This window comes from Sparus aurata, chromosome 24 (genome assembly GCF_900880675.1).
Source record: "Sparus aurata chromosome 24, fSpaAur1.1, whole genome shotgun sequence".
Taxonomy (NCBI): domain Eukaryota; kingdom Metazoa; phylum Chordata; class Actinopteri; order Spariformes; family Sparidae; genus Sparus; species Sparus aurata.
In genome coordinates this window covers 18,401,066-18,419,367 of record NC_044210.1, presented here as the reverse complement: position 1 = coordinate 18,419,367, position 18,302 = coordinate 18,401,066, and the positions used below count along the sequence as shown (strand labels likewise).

Sequence of the window (18,302 nt, the reverse complement as noted above, 5' to 3'; positions counted from 1 at the left end):
GTGCCTGCGTGGGCGGGGAGTGTGTATAGGGGCGATGTGTGTGTGTGTGTGTGTGTGTGTGTCTTTGCACACAGATTACACTCGCGTGGGCGTTTTGGGCAAGGATGTGTGTGGGCGTAGCGAGCGTAGGCGGAGGTTATGTGACATACAGATAGAGACTGCAGTGTTCCTGCAGTGTGTTTATGTGTGTGAAACTTTACTGCAGAGTGTGGACGGCAGAAACAGCTATAGGGGCCCTGCTGCCTGCAAATGTGCCAGCGTGAAAATCTGCAGCCTTCACACTCATCTACTACCACCTTAAGACAAAATCCCCTCCGTGAAAGATCCAGTCTGAAAATGTGTCACGTCCAAACTGCTGAGAAGGACGCCTCACGTTAGCAGCGGTGGAGGAAGTTCTCAGATCTTTTACTGGATTGGAAGCAGAGATTTTAAGGTCACCAGTACAAAACTACACTGATGGAAAGTCAGGCGAAGTTTCCACTAAACATTTCTGGAGTTTCACAGCAAAACAACCGGCGAAGCTGGAGACTTGTTTTAAAAGGTAAACAAATACTCAAAAACTCCATTAGAACTTAGCCGAGCTAGCTGTTAGCACTTCCTGTTGGCAGTGCACTCATGTATTTAAAGACAAACTATCACTGGATCACTGTGATGCTGAAGAAAACCTAAAAACGAGATGTTTCTAAGGCAAGTTCTGCACATGTGAGGAGCATCTTTCTGAGGATTAATGGAGCCATTAACTCCGCCCCCTGCTACTGATGGAAAGTCAGGTAAAATTTCATAGCATTCATAAAATGCTCGTTCCAAATCTACGGAAGCCCTGAGGTTCAAAATGTATCTGAAAAGACCACGCCCCCCAGGAAGAGCGCCAGGCTTTTAGGCTAACTTTCAAAGATGCCACGCTTTTCCCATAAGCTTACATGTGAAAGAAGCAGCCATGGCTAATACGTCGAGCTAGCGCCTGAACGATAAACCTAGCTAGCAGCGGACGTCAGTTTAACATCAGGCGTCAGTCGGCCTACAACGTCGGGAACATGGCGATTATTAGTTTGGCGTCAACCTCCAACTTCATCGCTTCACACTCACTAGCCATCACTTCCAAACTCAAACCATGAATCTTTCAGACCAGAAACAGAAAAAGAAGAAAGTTGTTTAAGCTCTCATGAACGTACAATGCTACATGTAGCAGGTTAGCATCATTTAAACCAACACCGCGTATTTAACGCTTCGCGGCCGCGAGCTGATATTTTATCAAAAAAACACAGAGTAAACTGATGTAATTGAGAAACGTCATGATGTAAGTGTGACTGCTGTTTGACACACTGGCAGTAACCTTTCACCTACAGCACAGCTTCTAACCACAGCGCCTTGATGCTTCACTGAGCCCACTACAGAGGAGGTGAGTCATGTTCAACATGTGTCAGACCGAGATGGATTTTAGACCTCAGACGTGACATTTAACATACTAAGTCAAACTCTGGAATTACGAAAGGTGCAGATTTGTTTAAATTAAAATTCTAATGATGAAGTCATGGGCGCTTAATATCACACATTTCCATAGGAATCACATGCAAATCCAAAAACACTTACAGTCAATTATTCAATCACTGAAGAACCTGTCCAAACTAAGACTGGAGGTTTATGAACTGGTTGCAAAATGGCGCCAAAATAAGCTCCGATATCCACACAACTATGTTTTTAGGTACTTTACAGTCTCTGTGATGAAACTGTTTTTCAGTGAAATTCATTTGTTTGGTGTAAAAAAACACAAAAACAGAACAGGAGACATGAAACTTCGGCCTCAGTCACTGATTCATTTGGGTTTGTTTTGTGATCTCGGGGGGTTCTGGAGACTTGGATCACAGCAGACGAGCTGTCTGGAGACACTCGATGATTTTTTGGGGGTTGTTTTTCTGTTTTAAATCAAGTCTCCAGCTACAGCAGAATGCTGCAGCTCTGTTTTACTGTGAAGCTCCAGAACTGTTCTGCGGAAACTTCACCCGACTTCCCATCAGCGTGGGGGAGGAGACTGTACATTTTTGGGTGAACTGCTCCTCTGAAGGTCTGATTTGTAAGAATTCACAACTCGTCAAGTTCAGAAGCAAATCGCCAGTATTTGACGAGCTGGTGATGAGACTAACAATAAATATTTAAATATTTGATATTTACAGAAATTACAATCGAACAATAAAATTCAAAACTAAAATATAAAATCTTGTTTGTTTTGTTGTTTAACATCAACTTCCAGGTGTACAGCCCTGGTTGTGCTACTGAAGTTAATACTATTCTTCACCTTTTATTATTTTAACTGTCCATATTGTGTTGCTGTCTTGTTGCACATCCGTCTCTAAATACATTTTTGTTTTCTTAATAACACAAAGCTGCAATATCCAGTAAATAAAGTTGGTCTGATTGATTGAACTCGTCATATCTGATGTTCAAAAAACAACATCTGCGCTGAGAAACTAAATCAAGATGTCGCGGAGGATTCAAAATATTTTGAAAAAGTGCAAAAAGCACCTTTGCAGTATGAATGACGTGCAGTCTGTCAAGGTTTCACTTTTGATTTGCTTTAAATGATAAAAAGGTCACATCGAGTACAAATGTGGATCATTTGCGGCGTAATGAAAGCAGTGGGTTCAGAAAAAAAAGAGGCCAGGCGTCATTAGCGCGGTGGAGTTTTTACTGCTAAGTGTTGCATCTTTAGGGCTTCAGTGGGAAGCCCTGAGCCTCCTCGCTGACAGGCCGTGGGCTGACGTGGAGGGGATTTGCCCATTTTGGCCACGTACAGGCCTCAGCGACCCTCGCCGCCCACGGCACGCTCACCCTGAGAGTGCTGCTGACGTCTGACATGTCTGCTATCTCCAGGCGGAGGCAGACGCTCCCTCCGCCACGACCACACGCTGCAAGTCAGAGAGAAACCAGCCGGCCTTCGATGTGGTGTGACGTGAGACACCTCGGCGCTCAGCTTATCTGCTGGTGTGATCAATCTGTTAAGTGTATTAATTTGTGGAGAAAAGGTCAGGACGGCGTATCAGATCGCCTTCGAATGAATATTAAACGGGGGAAAGAAAAATCCCTCGCAGGAGACGAAGGAGGAGAAAAAACGGGTAGAAATGATGAAACAATGCGAGCTACAAGGGTGTGAGCAAAGTTGAGGCAGGCTTTGAAGTGAAGCCACACATTTTGCATGATTATTGCTGTTAAGTTTTTGATCTTGAGCCAGCAGGCACGAAAAACAACAGCAGCTTGGGATTAGTCTCCCCCCCACTCACACGCCTACCTTGCCAGCATAAGTCCCTGACTCAATTAGAAAAAAACCTCTGCAACTTAGGGCTCCTCACGCACAAGTACCCACATCGCCCTGCCCACGTCCCTGCAGCACATCACAACCAGCATCGCTTTAATCGCACGGCACAATGAATGCACGGGGATTTGTCTTGGCGACATTAACGCAGAGACGCGCTGACAACTAATGCACACACTGGTAAGACGGAGCCGAGACAACGGGGCCGAACACACAGAGGAAATAAAGATTTATCTGCCTTTAATTAAACACCAGATATCATCCGAGGAGGCTTCACGGAAACTGACTGGAACATCAGAAATGTGACAATCGAGCGTTTCCGCGCGAATGAATCGTTTCTTTCTGCTGTCAGAAGAGTTTCAAAAAAGAGCAAAATACTGAATCCCAACGCTCGTTAAATTACGTTATGATATCGGAACGATTCTACAAAAAACTCTCGCTTTCTGTAATATCTGCGTGTGACGGCTACGGTACAGTTATGTTCAGGAAAGATTTCTGTTTCAGCAAATGAAACACTTAAAATTCACAACGAGGCCTTTAAAGTGAACTGCAGGTTTGAGACAAGAGGTGAACTCTGATCTCCCGCATCAAAGTCCAACCTACACATCCTCAGCTCGCGCTCTGCCATCTAAACTGCTTCCTGTATCGACGCTGAATGTTTGCATTGGACGCCAGCTTCAAGTTTATTCTGAGCTTGGAAAATGTGCCTTTAGTTTTTGTGCATCAAACACGAAATTATCTACAAAACCCTCTCAAGACGATGAACTCTGAACACTTCACCCCAGCGTGCAAATGTTTCCACTGAGCGTTCTTCAAGATGTGTTATTTTCTGTATCTTGGCATCGTTGCAAAGCAGTGAAACCTCACTGATTTAAGAGACTCAAAACGAAGGTTTGAATAAAATCATGAGCTGCTGAATCGTCCGATATCGTCTCATATTGAGCTGAAAAGGTTTGACCAAATGTGTTTGGAGGAAACCGAGTGCAGCTCGGATCATGACCGATGGTTTGTTCCATTTCCTGTTGTTTTCTGTCCAAAATGACGGTTTATACTTTCAGACGTTCCTTCCTTGAGCTCAGTTGTTTACGCGATAAGTCAAAAGAGACTCGATGAAGAACTTCCAACCCTCTGAAACATTTTATCCTGGGGACTACGCTGATGATCTTTCAGGTGGATTGTCAGCGTAGTCGGCGGGATAGAATGATGGCAGAAAACGTTTCTGCAAACCAACTGTACGTGTCGCAGGCTACGCATCAACATCTGTAAACATCATCCCGCCAGCCTTGGGACGTAATCCAGCCGAGTTCAATGCAAACAAAACCAGATCGAGTACATTTTCCAGTCGTGTGTTTAGAGACAAAAAAAGGTATTTTAAGCCAAAACATGATGTTTTTCTCACCCTAACGAAGTATATTTTGTGTTTTAACCGAGCCAGATCATAAGAACAGCGTTGTGACACGAAGAAAATTAAACCTAAAGAAAAGTTTTTGCAGAAACTTACTTTGACAACGTTTATTCTGGGACTTGGTTGCGATTGCTGTGCGAAAATTGTCAGATTATATGTTGAGCAACAGTTACAAAAATGTTTTAATAAAGCTTAGGGAATTATTAGAAAAGTGCTTTATTTATTTATTTACTAAACTGCAAATTAGTGTTTTGAGTTTCCAAAATGTCACCATTACCACCAGATGTTGTGGGAAAGCAAATCTACTGGGTTGTCAGTGGATGTTTGTTCAGTGATTCCACTTTGCTGTTTCCTCATTAAGTTGATAAAAAGGCTTTCAAATGTTTCCTGTTGCAAATTAAGAGTTCAATCAATCTGAAAATGTCGTAATCGTGTTTTAAAAAACATCCGACAAGCGCTCGTGTTTAAAAGTTGGTGTTAAGTGTCGAGTCTTTGAGGGAGAGAATAGAGTTTAATACAATGAAATAAAGGACATTTGACCCAAACTGCCGTCTAGAAGCATCGAACACTTTAATATAACACAGGTTGAAATCAAAGCCCGGCTCGTCTCTTTGTGTTTCTCCTCTGAGGTGAAACTTTCCACAGATTCCTGCCGGTCACTGCTTCGTGTTCACGTCAACGATCTATGAAGTGAAGCGGAGACGCTCGCTCGAGGTCTCTGCAGGTGAAACGGCTCCAGCTAAGTGAGTAAAATGCAAATGTGAATGTCCTGTAATGTGGGCGATCAGTGGATCTAATGTGCCCTCTGCTCCGGACAGCAGCGTCGGGTAAATCAGACAAAGTAAATGCAGATGCGCTCGGTGTTTGCTGCCTGTGATGTGGGAGATCCAGGGATGTAAGTGACCACGAGCAAACGGCTAAATTACACATTTACAAACTCCTTTTTTTTTGTTGTTAAATTGATGTTTTTGAGCCACAAATAAATGTCACACACACATAATTACACGTAGCTCGTGAATTCACACGTTGTCCCTTTATATGAAAATGAGTCTGGGTACAACTTTGAGTAGTTGATGTAGCGTTTCTGTCTCTTGGTTTTTATGTGACTTTAGTTTTTTGAAGGCTCCACACAGGTGATTAACACAAGTACATTCACACAAGTATCTTATAATTTTGAGGCACAGGATATAATGTTAGCAGTTAATGTTTTCTATGATCCAAAGATACGTCCATGGTTGGAGTTTGTACCGGATGTGGCATCTCATGTTCATGTTATATGCGCAGCAGGTGACTTTCATATCGGGACGTGACGTTATTACAAACCAACAAGGCCAAAACCAGCTTTTTTGGGGGGAAGTTGGAACATCTCCAGGTGTTCTTCTTGCTGACCAAAACTGGTTGTTTTTCACGGGAAGGCAGATCTTTTCCAGCTGTTTTATTGCCGAGCAAATCCAGAGGTTTGTCACGGGAAGTCGGACCATCTCTGGACTTTTTAATGGCGCCAAAAACAGGTATTTTAAGCCAAACCACAATGTTTTCAATGTTTTTGTGTCATAACCTAACCAGAGCATAGGAACAGCATTGTGACGAGAGAGAAATAGGAAATGGAACCTAAACAAACGTCCAGTTTTAACTCATCTGTGGTTTTGCAGGAACATATTTAGTGAAGAGCTGTCCTTGGTGTTTCCTGGAGGACAGGGCGATGACGAGGGGTTTTTAAATCCTACGACCTTTTAAATTACATTTACAACTTTAACCTCGAGTGAAGGAACAAGGTTCTTCCTCCAGCATCAAACATCTACATACGTACATGATCCTCCTCTTTCACTGGTGAATCTGCAGCTGCTGAGCGATCAGGTAATTCACCTTCACCTTGTAAATAACAGAAAGGACAGTCGCAGCTGCTGATGACAAATTGGAGACAAATCTGAAAACAATCTGATGTTTACCTGTCTGCTCCCTTCACTCTGGATAAAAGCCTCAGCTGGTCTTTTCACTGCGCAGCCTTCACGATGAACTGATGGTTTTCATTTACATCTGCTCTTTTTGCGCCGCTGCAGATTGTGTTTCATTTCACCTCGTTTGCTGTTTCGCTGATGGATCGTTTTTCATTTGAGGGAGCGAGAGAAATGAAACAGACTCCTTGATTAAATTCAAGGTGTAAATCTTTTTGTTACCGTGACACTCATAGTTTAATTTCATTCTCTGGTGTTTGCTCGGTGTAATTCGCTCCACGTGGATGAATGCTTATGACAAAAGCTGTTCATGTTGTTGGGTTTAGTGCCAGCAGATGCCTCAAACACAACCATTCATAGTGTTTAATTCTTCCAAATGTAAATGTTTAAAGTTAAAAACTTGTTTCTGTCCAATCAAACCGCCTCTCTTCCTCACCGTGACATCTCATTGGTTGTGATCGATCCCTCCTCCAGCAGGATCACAATAAAAAAAAACCTCTTCTCTCTCCTACACCGACTTTAAAAGTGTGGTCTGAAAGCTTTCAGATGCAAAGTGCAGCTCTCCAGCTGTGCTGGCCCCGGCAGGCCGCGGGGGCTGGAGGAGGGCCACGGCGGGGCGGGGCTGGACCGGGCCGGCCTGCTGGGCTGCTGGTCTACCGGCCGCCCACGGAGAGCCTGGCTGGGTGGGCGTCATCTATGGAGCGATTGATCCCGGCCGGGACAAAAAGTCTCCCTGTTGTCCTGCTCGAGCTGCAGCAGCAGGAAAGAAGCTCAGAGTCGCTGCAGCTCATACTGCTGTACTACTACTGCAGCAGAACTACAACTGTGGTCAAAGTACTCAGCACACATGTATATACATATCTGTGTGTGTGTGTGTGTGCTGTGACATTTTGTTGTGTGACCCAGTTTTGTGCAGGTAAAAAAGAACCACCTTGTGATCGTTGATGTGACGAGATGAAAACTACAAGAGTATCAGAGGAGGCCAAAGGTCGGAGGTCATCCTCACAGTCTTCCTGTGAGTGTGGAACAACTGTGTGATAAGTGATAAGTAGATAAATGTATCTACCAACATCAGTTCCCTCCAAGTTTCCATTAATAAGTGCCACTATGGAAAATGTGAAGTGAACTCAGCGAGGCGCTGGAGGTAAAGTGTGCGTCGAGCGTCGTAGTACGACTTTGGTATCACGCCAGTGCTTCTGCTTTGAAGTCCAGGCAGCCGTGCTGCTGCTGTGGGCTGGCTGTGGAGGTGTCTGCCTGGAGAAGGGGAAAGGTCACAGCTACAGAGCACACAGCTCGTACACTTTATAATATGCATCACAGCTGAGCCGCGTCAGGGCTGAGCTGCTTATCAGCTGCTCTGAGCAGCGACGGAGGACCAAAAAAAGTACCTGTAGGTTTTTTGTGGCGTAGGTTTGACGCTGAGTTTTCTGCATTGGGGGAGTTTTTGAAAGTTCTGGCGCCTGAAACCTGAGAAATAAACAATATCTACAGCAAAGACGCAAGTTTTAAACTACATTTTGTACAAATTTTACATAAATATCTTCATGAAGGTTCATTTTTTGCTCCCCAGGTTGTTGTTCTGTATCTGATGACATTTTCTGATCCAGCTGAAGGAATCGAAATCAGTAAAAATTCTATCTATCTATCTATCTATCTATCTATCTATCTGTCTATCTATCTATCTATCTATCTATCTGAGCAGAGGACACAAGAACTTTGTCAAACCTTCCTTCCAGAGTTGACTGCAGCTCCTCCATCAGACCAGCTGCTACAAAATGAATGATTTTTCCCACAAAACTCAGAACGTCCTCTTGGAAAGCTGTTTTTTTGTTCCAGTTTCGAGGTCGGCTGAGATGCTGACGAGGATCAGAAGCAGGAGTCACTGTTTCTACAAACTGATGGTAGAAACTTCACACTATGCGTTGATGATCAGCTGAAGAGAAACTTTCCTGCAGGATTTGATAAATAATGCTGAAAACTGCAGAGTCAGTTTTCTTCCTCGTGAAGTTTCTCACATTTTTACAGTTTATGACCCTTGAAATTGCAGTTTCTAATAATTAAACATGACGCATTAAAAAACGATTATTTTGCTTCTTTTACTGTCTGCTTACTCTCAATATGCAAAGTCTGGCTGAGAAAGTTCAAATATAGTTTTATTACATGAACTTAAAGTAATTAAGGTTACGTCTCTTGACTTAAACTGTCACTAACAACACTTAGATCAGAGAGACGTCTGCAAATATATTGTGTTTCTCAAAAAGCTCAATATTCAGTTGACAACGTAATAAAACAGAGAAAGGACAAATGTATCATTTTCCATTTTTAAAACCTTTATTATCATTTCTGTTATTATGTTGTTATTGTTGTTTGTATTGTTATTGTTGTAATTGTTGCTTCTACCATTATTGTTGTTGTTGTTATTGTTGTTTGTATTGTTGTTCATGTTGTTGTTGTTGTTGTAGTTACTATCGTTATGGTTTTTACTGTTGTGAGTCATTGTTGTTATTGATGTAGTTATTTTTGTTGTTATTGTTATTATCAACGTTATAGTTGATATTATTGTTATAATTGTTGTTGTTACTTTTGTTATTGTTGCTTTTGTTTTAATTGTAATCGTTATTGTTGTTGTTGTCACTATCATTAATGTTTTTATTATTGTGAGATATTATTGTTGTATTGATATTGTTGTTTTTGTTATGTTATTATCAGTGTTATAGTTGTTGCAATTTATATTGTTATTTTTGTTGTTGTTATTGTTGTTCTTCCTCTTCTTATGTCTATTGTTGTTGTTGTTGTTGTCGTTGTTAATATGAACACTTGTTTTACGTCTTACGAGGTGTCAAGTTCCTGACAAATAGTCCAAACTACAAATATTAGATGAAAGACGTCAAAAACATGAATTACTCTTCACATCTTCAGTGAATGTTTCATTGATATATCAAAATAAAAGGCTTAAATAAAGAGTTTGGTGATGGATAAAAGACAACATGTTGTGTATAAACGTGTAAATCAGCAGATAAAACACACCGTCCTCGCTGTCTGACTGCAGCGTCTGTCGGAGGCCGCAGATGTCGATGCATCTGGGAAAACGAGGTTCTGCTGTAATTAGTCCGGTTAGTGTCACTTCACTCTGGAGTGCTGGATCCACTGCGTTCTCATCTCCGGGTAATTATCATCATAATCCATCATCAGCCACATCATAGAGCCACACTAGAGCTGCAGCCGGCCGCTCTCATCGATTTTTAATGATTAATAATAGATGTCCATAATGAGGCTGCGCTCTCTGATCCACATGAAGAGGCTGAACGTGCGGAACACGAGTACATTCAGCTGATGTCATTGATTCCTCTGTAATCCTCAGTCATAATATCTCAGCTTCTCTCTGAGCCTCTTTCTGATCAGCTGACAGTAATCGATATAAAATGAGAAGCGGCGACTTTAATCTGCGCTGCAGCTAAGCAGCGGTAACCTCCCGCCCTGCTGAGACGCTTCTTCCTTTTCCCAAAACCACACTTGGCTGGTGAGACACTGAAACGCTCTGGCAAAATTTGGAAGGCAGCGTTTATTGTGGCCGGTGGATGAAAATGTTAATTTCCTCCCTTGATAATGACGCATGTCGTTTCTAAATGTGATTACAGGAACAGAATGGTGCGTAACACGCTTGTAATGTGCTTAAGATGTTTTAAAATACATTACCATGCCTGCACACTGTGAAATGGGAGAGACCCTGAAGGAAACCTTCAAGGTTTTCAGATTAAAACCACAGGGGGACCCGGAACGGTTCCCTGAGGAACCCCAGGATTATAGATTTATAGAGAAATAAAGGTAATTTGAGGCATTTGTGACATTAAAGAGAAAGGATGTCTACAGTTAGCTGCAGGCGTTAATGTCTAACAGCAGCTGAACACCTCGATACTGGATTCCCTGTCGCCAAACTGACCTCTTGGAATAAGCGTCTCTGCCCCGTTAGCTTCTGTTAGCTTCTGTTAGCAACACGAAAATCCATCGGGACATCCGAGGAAAATCCAGAAAACATTGTCTCAGTACATTTTGATCCAGTTTCACCAAAACAAGTGAATAACGTTGAACATTTGTGTTTTCCCTGACGGACTCTTTTGTCAGCGACCTCACATGTTGACTTCTTGTGTTTGTGATCAACTAAAACAGCGTAGAATTGATCAGGGAACCTCTGATTACCTCAGTCCTGACATGCAGTGGGACTTCCTCTCCGACTGCGGTCATGGATACGATGAACTGCTTTAATCCAGCCGTACCAACGTCTCCCTGCAGCGGAAAAAGCCTCATTAGACATAAAAAAAAAGGCTCATTCATTAAAAACTAGGCCAATGTGAAATAAATCATTGATCAGAGTGTGTTTTCTGTGGACAGGTAACATCAGAGCGTCCTCTTTTTCCTGTGTAAGCAGAGGAGAGGCTGCGTGAACAGCCAGTCGTGTGATGCCAGACCGACCATGACAGCTGTCGGCTCTGATATATCTTAGTCTGCTGCACCGGCTTCACGCTGCAGCTCGCTCTGCTCTGCACACTCGTACTGTTAATGTTACTGTACGACCACGAGGAGCAGGGCGCCCAGAAACACAAGGCTGGGGTGGAAATCACATCATTTTTATTTGTTCTAAAGTAAAACATCCAGGTTTCTAGAGGTGCCAAACATAAAAATCTACAGGAAAACACCGAAAGCAGGTGTGAAGATGATATCTGATTTAGCTAGTAGGTCATATAAAGGATTTCTCTTTGAATGCAGACAGTTTTGACAGTTCTTTACTGTAACCAAGATTTTAGGAGGACAATCCAAATTCCCCCAAACACAACCGTGAGAATCGAAACTTCTCAGGGTTACCGCCCCATGTCTCAGGTGATATAAAAGCAAAGTTATAACGATTGATGGATTTAGCAGCCTGGAGACATGAAAGTGTTCAGTGTTTCATGCAAGAAAGCACAAAAAAAAAAAAAACCAGAAAGATCAAGAAAATGTGGTTTTACTCATCCGTGACCCCTCAGGTTTCATCTTTGAACCCACCTTATGAGTCTTAAGAATCTGATTCAGACAAAACAAACGACGTGTAACATCTCATCACGTCATTAACACCCGTCAGACAAAATACCGGAGCCTCGCCCAGAGCTTTGATTTTACTGTTTGGGGCTGCGTGTGTTTTACACGGTAGTGAAACTCACTGCTTCAGTGTTTGTCTGAAACAGAAACCTGCAGACTCTTTGCCCCCTCAAGGCGAACTGCAGGAGACCACCGAGCTAAATGACTAAACTGTGAAGTGTAACTGAGCAGACAACAGAGCGGGTCACGGGTTAGAGATGAGCCCGGCGCTGACACTGTTCCAGAAAGCCCCCCAGACAACCGGGTTACAGCTCCTGCAGCGCCGCGATCGGGACCACCTGAGTCAAGTCTGAGTCAGACTAAAGACCACAGCGAGTCATGTTATTGGCAGGATGCTGCAGACTAAATATCACATGGCTGCATGCCTCTTACTCTCTTTTTGGATTCAGACATTTGTGCTTATTTTAAAAACACATACGCTGCTTTTAAAGCATGACACCAAAAACATCCTGCGAGAGCTGCAGAACACATTTCTTTTAATTTCCGTACAGTTTGTTTTTACAGTATCTTCACGTAATAAGCACACGAGAAACTACTGGTGCTCAATGAAACTGATCCTGAACGCATCACTTTCAGGTTTTCGTCAAGGTTGGCGAGCCATCCAGAACATCTCGTCGACAATTTAGTTTTAAAACATTTAAACGAACGTCACTCCATCCAGATCTGGTCCAACAATCGAGGGACTGTAATGTTTGACGTATGGGAGTTACAAACCAGTACAGAGGACATTTTAAATCCTTAAAATGACCTATTTGTGAAGGACAAATGCTACTGAATAAAAACCAGATCTCGTTACTGTTGGAAAAGGTCATCGCTTTATAGAAAACCACGATGCTGAAGAGGTTTATTAAAGGACTGGTGGCTTGACCATCTCGCCTTTCAACATGAGAAAAGTCCCCGATGTCTCCAGAGAGTCGCTTCAGACACGAGGAGCCGTCATCACCTTGACTCGACAGATCTCGCCAAGTCGCCTCCTCAGGGCGTCTGGCTCGCCTCTAACATCACAGCACAGCCAAGAAAAGGAAGCTAAAAATAGCTTCAGGTTGTATCTGGGCAGCGGTTGGCCAAGAGCCACTGATTAGCATAGCATCCATGCTTTTTCTGTATCGATGGTAATTGGGTACGGCTGACGAGGGAGGCTGATCATACCGTTACTGAATCTTCTTCACGCGAAGGTGAAGCAGAGGACATTGGTTTTAGTGGATTATCTCGAAGGGAAAAAACAGGATGCTAAGAAGCCGAAGTCACCCAGTAAAGTCTTTTCATTTCACGTGCAAAGATCTGATTCTGCCTCTAAATATTGAGTGCAAACAGTGATTTCAAAGCCTGTCAAAGAAGAGGAATTCTGACATCTCTACTTCTAATGAGATGAGGAACAGACTGTCCAGTGGAAGAAAAGTCAAAAGAATCAGCCAGATAATCAACTGTACTGTCTACATGTCCTGCCAGAGTGCCCACAAGCAAGACACTGAAATGATTAACATGTCCAACCTTCATCGCTCCAGTAATTGGAAGCATCTGTGAGGTCAGCGCTGCAGTAATTCCCTGCAATTTTCAGAGACGTGTCAGAGAATAAAAGCGCGTCTCGCCTCGACCCCTCGGTGCAATTTAAATTGAAATGTGTAGCATTGTTCGGCGGCTCCGCGGTCATGACACCTCCTGAAAAAACATCTATTATACCGTTCATTATTAAGGACCGCGCAAGGCACAACAACAACAGCATCAACAGCAGAGGGGTTGTTGAAATTTCTCCACGGATATCAGACAGGCTGAGTGTGCCAAGACGGTTTTGATTTTATTATTTTATTTATTTATTTCTTCTTCTTTTTTTACGACAGCACATAGTCTAGTTTTTGAGGAAGCCTATTACTGTCCTCCCACACACACCCATCAGTAGCAGGCGCACCACGACCTCAATAACCCTCCACACACACACACACACACACACGGAGGCTGCTTCAGTCCATTTAAGCCTCCGTGAAGTCGGAAAGACACTCGGAGCACTACTGCCACCAAGTGGCTTCTGTAACACACAGCGTCTGACTGCAGGCATCAGATCTGTACCACTGTGAGATCAATATTCAGTTTACGTCAGCATTTACATGTTGTGTTACTTTATATCTCCACTAAAACACTTTCTTTTTGTTTATACTCCACTACAGATGTGTTTACTTCATACAAAGTGCGTTGTTAGCAGTGACGGAGTTCTTCTGAGCCTTTACTGAAGCCAAAGTGGCAATAAAACAGTAAAAATACTCTATTACATGACAAGATGTTACATAGGTATAAATATTACCTGTAAAATCAGCAGCATGATGCCCTTCATGTGGCAAAATATACATATTTATTTACACTGCTGCCTGAAAGTCTGGTGTCACTTAAAAATGTCCTTGATTTTGGAAGAAAATCATAATAATTTTCAACTACAATAACATAAATTTGATTAGAAATACAGTCCAGACAATTATTGATCTGGTAAAAAGTCATTCTAGCTGTTATTCAGCTGTACAGAGGACCGTTTTCAGCAACCATCACAGCTGTGGACCAACACATACTGTGATAGCTAATACAGACTATCAGGTTTAAAGATGTATTGATCATAAAAAACCCTGAAAACAGTTGTGCTGATTAAAGGAACAATGACATTGTCCTTCAAAGCATTTGTGGGTTTAGTTAGTGTCTCAATTCTTCTTCTGGGAAATTAAAGTTATTGCATTCCATTTATTTGCCAAGAAATTAAAGATCTCATACGACGATGTGGAATTCCCTCTTCAAAGAACGGCACAGAATGACTCCAAGCAAGAGGACGAGCACATCAGAGTCTGCAGATTAACAAAGAGACGGATCACAGTTGGTCAACTGGTTATTAAACAGTACAAACAAATCTCTGATCTCAGGAGTGGAGCTCCAGGATGCCGGACTTCTACGTAGCGTAGCCAAGAACAAGCTACAGCAGAGACCGGACATTAAAAGGAAAAGACGACTAAAAGAACACAGACAATGGAAGAATCCTAAGTTTGAGGTGATTGGACAGCCACAATAACACCAGACTCCTTTAACACATCAGATGATTTTCAATGTTGTTGAAACTTGACAAACGTTATGAAACGGCTACGACGTTAAAGCTTCTCGTCAATTCAGCTTTAAAATACATTAAACTGTTTCTTACCTTGTAAAAAGTGTCAGTTTGCAACAATTTAAACAAACCAGTTCAACTGATTTAACTGTTCACACTACATCTATGAAATAAGACAATGTTTTATTCACGATTAACTTGTCTCATTTTACAAACTGGCAGCTTCTTTGTCACCTGTTGATAAAATCACCAGACTCCCTTTAAAAAACAGTCAATTTTGTGAGTTGAGTTGGAAGACACTTTATGAAACGTCGCTGACACATTCTTAATTATTTACACCTTCTTGTAAATTCAGCAAACATTACACATGAAGATATTTCTTTCTTTGGGTAAAAACATCATGTTTGTCTCACCCAGTCTAGTGATGCACAGAAAGGTGAAATACTCCTTTAATCCTAAACTAATGTCTCAAATTAACAGGACAATGCAGTCATTATTCTCAACGTGTGACATTATTTTTTAAATACACATTTAATAACATTTCCACCAATAAGATTAAGATACACTGACACTGTGTTAAAGGGACTTCATGTCTCCGGAACAGAAAAAGAAAAACAGGCAGAAAACTCGACACATTTCATTTTCTTTACACTTTTTCAAAACACCCTTTAATAATTCAATTTGCTATAAACATTCCTTCCTCTCGTTCTGTTTCTGAGGGTTTCTCCACCCAGACGACACAGAAAACAGTGAATACTGGGAATTGTTTGGCATGAAAACAAAGACAGTAAATATAGTGTGTTGGTTATTGGCAGCTCGAGTATAAAAATATTGGAAGCGGGCTTTAAAAAAGACCCTCAAGTGTGCCGTGGTGGAGACGACAGATTTCTCTGTAGGAGCGTGGGACAGTAAAGGGATCCTTTGCTTGACATCTCAAGAATATTGATTAACAGTATGTTTAAAGAGGCACTTCGTCTTCATCACCAGTCTTCAGTTAATTACATGAAAGTGCACAAAAAACTTGGATTATCGTTTTTTTTAAGGAAGCGATGAAATCTGAAACAAACGGTGAGAGGATGAGGCGTCTTTAGAGAAGGTCAACCCGTTTGCAGATGATACTCGAGATTAGTTAATTAAAAGGTTTTATCAAATACTGTCGTTCATGTTTTATAACATTAATCCCAGAGCTAAAGAAGCTCAATAACTAAATACGTCCCTTACAGCCTTAGAACTCATCAAGCTGATCCTTGAGTCCACTTATAATCTTTCAACCGCATCAAACATTCATCACATTATGACATCTTAGATTTAAAGACCTTGGTGAGCAGGTTTCTGCAAGTTTACTCTTTAAGACCTTTATACTCCACAAAATGCTATTTAAAACCCTTTTTACCCAACAGAACAAGCAGTCATCTCTAACGATATAAATATTGAAATAAATAAAACCAGGACCATGATGGAGAGGCTTTGTATGGCAGTGAAGAAGAAGAGAACCCTGATCCCTTCTGACTGGTGCCATGAATCACTCTCACAAAGTTTGTCAATTTAAAAGATACATTAGCAAGTCAAGAAAGTCGCAGTTTGCCATAAACTGATGAAATATAAGAGAACGCCTGAGTGAAACCTCAGATATCAATATGACCAGACTAGCTTTGATTTTCACCTTTTTTAAATACTCCTTCTGCAGCCATGGTGGTGACGTGGATTGAGCAAGTGACACAAAACTGAATGATATTTTAATTTTACTCTCTTTACATGAAACTGAACCTTCTTGAGTTGTGTAATGCTCCTTTAAATGGACAAACATCGTAACTGTGTTGGGATCATTAATTTGAGATTCTCTTTGTTCCCCGCCTGCTGACTGCTGGACAATTTGGAGATGAGGTAACCAATCCTTAAAGGTTTTGCTAAAATCAACAGTTTTCCATATGAGCTTCTGAACTGCTGAATCTGCAGTAGTGACAAACACGACCAGCGACATAAACACACAAGATGTAAATTTAAGGCTTTTATAAATGAAATCTCAGACTTTCTGTAAGATGTTTTCAGACTTTACCTTCAACGTGACAGTTTAAGTCGCTTCTTTTCTGAGTCTGTGTTTTTGGATTTAAATTTAGTAGTTAATTTCTCAGCAAATACGCCAAATTTAAATTCTTGGCAACCAGGTTTTTTAGCCCATTTCTGGTTGACCTTTTTCTTTAAAAGCCATTAAGTGCATTTACATTCTGCAGTCGACTGAAACACGCATTAATCCAGCATTATTGCTTTTAATTCAATCTCTGCTATTTAATTCCTTCTATTGATATCAGTCTCACTTCACTGCTCACTTTCTTTACAGCATATCAGAGCTGGTTGAAGCTAATGCTAATGCTAACTCAACATTTCCATTACAAAACGATTACGACCCTTCACCCCCTGTTGTAAGCTGGTCCCTTTTGTCAAAGTTAAAATTAAAAACAATAAAAAACATAATTATTTGCATCAGAGAATAACCTCAGCTACTTCCTAATATTGTAACCACTTCAAAACAGCAGTTCCGCTGAATTGAAAATCCCCATTTTTGTCAGATTTCATCACTTTTCTTCAGTTTTTACAGTGAATTAAGTTAATAACTTATCAAGAGGCACATTTTTCTTTGTACATTTGAAGGATTTCCCTTCACGCTTCACCAGTAAAAGGCCTTAAATATAGTGCACAGCGCTCCGAGGTGAGTTATGATTCAACGCCACCTCCAGCTTCATCCACAGCTGCAAATACAATCCATTACAACAAGTCGTGAGTCTCACCGCCGGTTTAAAAATGAGAGAATTTCCAACTTGTAGGAACAAGTTGGAAATTCTGGATGATTTCCGGGACATCACTGCCTTATTAATTTTCCTTGGAAGGATGCTACAAAAGGCGGCCATTTCTCAGAATTTAACAGTGACAAACCGACTTGTTAAGACGGATATTTTTGCAGAAATTAAATGTGCAAATGAAAAGGTTTTTGGGTGAACAGTCAGTCTGCGTTGTCTGCTGTGAATGCTGGGTTTTCATGAGGTCCTCCGCTGTCTGAGGGCGGGTTTGTTTGGTCCTCGCTAGAGTCTGTGGTGTTCGGTTGTGTGGGTGTTTCTGACGCGATGCCGTCATCATCATCGCTCGCGCTTCTGTGTGACGTCGCCACTGCCTCGTACTGGGCCGACGCCTGCTCGTTAGTCACCTGGCAACAGGAGCAACAAACAATGACAATCCCACACTTCTAAACACAGGAAACATTTTATTTACGTCCTGATTATTCTCAAAGACAAGACAAAAAAACACAAAGCTAGCTGAGAAAACTTGCTTGACTCGCTTCTAGCTATCCAAAACTTAATGCTAACACGTTAGCTTCTACTAGCTAACACATCTGAGGTGCTAGCTGGCTGCACAAACAAACTCTGACTTATC

The 18,302-nt window shown here is 41.7% G+C and overlaps 1 protein-coding gene across 5 annotated transcripts in view; it reads right to left on the bottom strand.

Annotated features, from left to right (window-relative positions):
• Positions 1–18,302, bottom strand: part of LOC115577022 (major facilitator superfamily domain-containing protein 6-A) — a 34,396-nt gene that overhangs the window by 2,624 nt on the left and 13,470 nt on the right. For 2 of the 5 annotated variants that reach the window (XM_030409782.1, XM_030409783.1), the window contains one exon: positions 15,157–18,075. In XM_030409782.1, coding sequence (XP_030265642.1) covers positions 17,875–18,075 — 201 coding nt within the window. In that variant the 3' untranslated portion in view covers positions 15,157–17,874. Of the gene's footprint in view, positions 1–10,864; positions 10,952–15,156; positions 18,076–18,302 lie in introns of those variants that run through there. The other 3 variants (XM_030409784.1, XM_030409785.1, XM_030409786.1) reach the window with 3 other exon arrangements.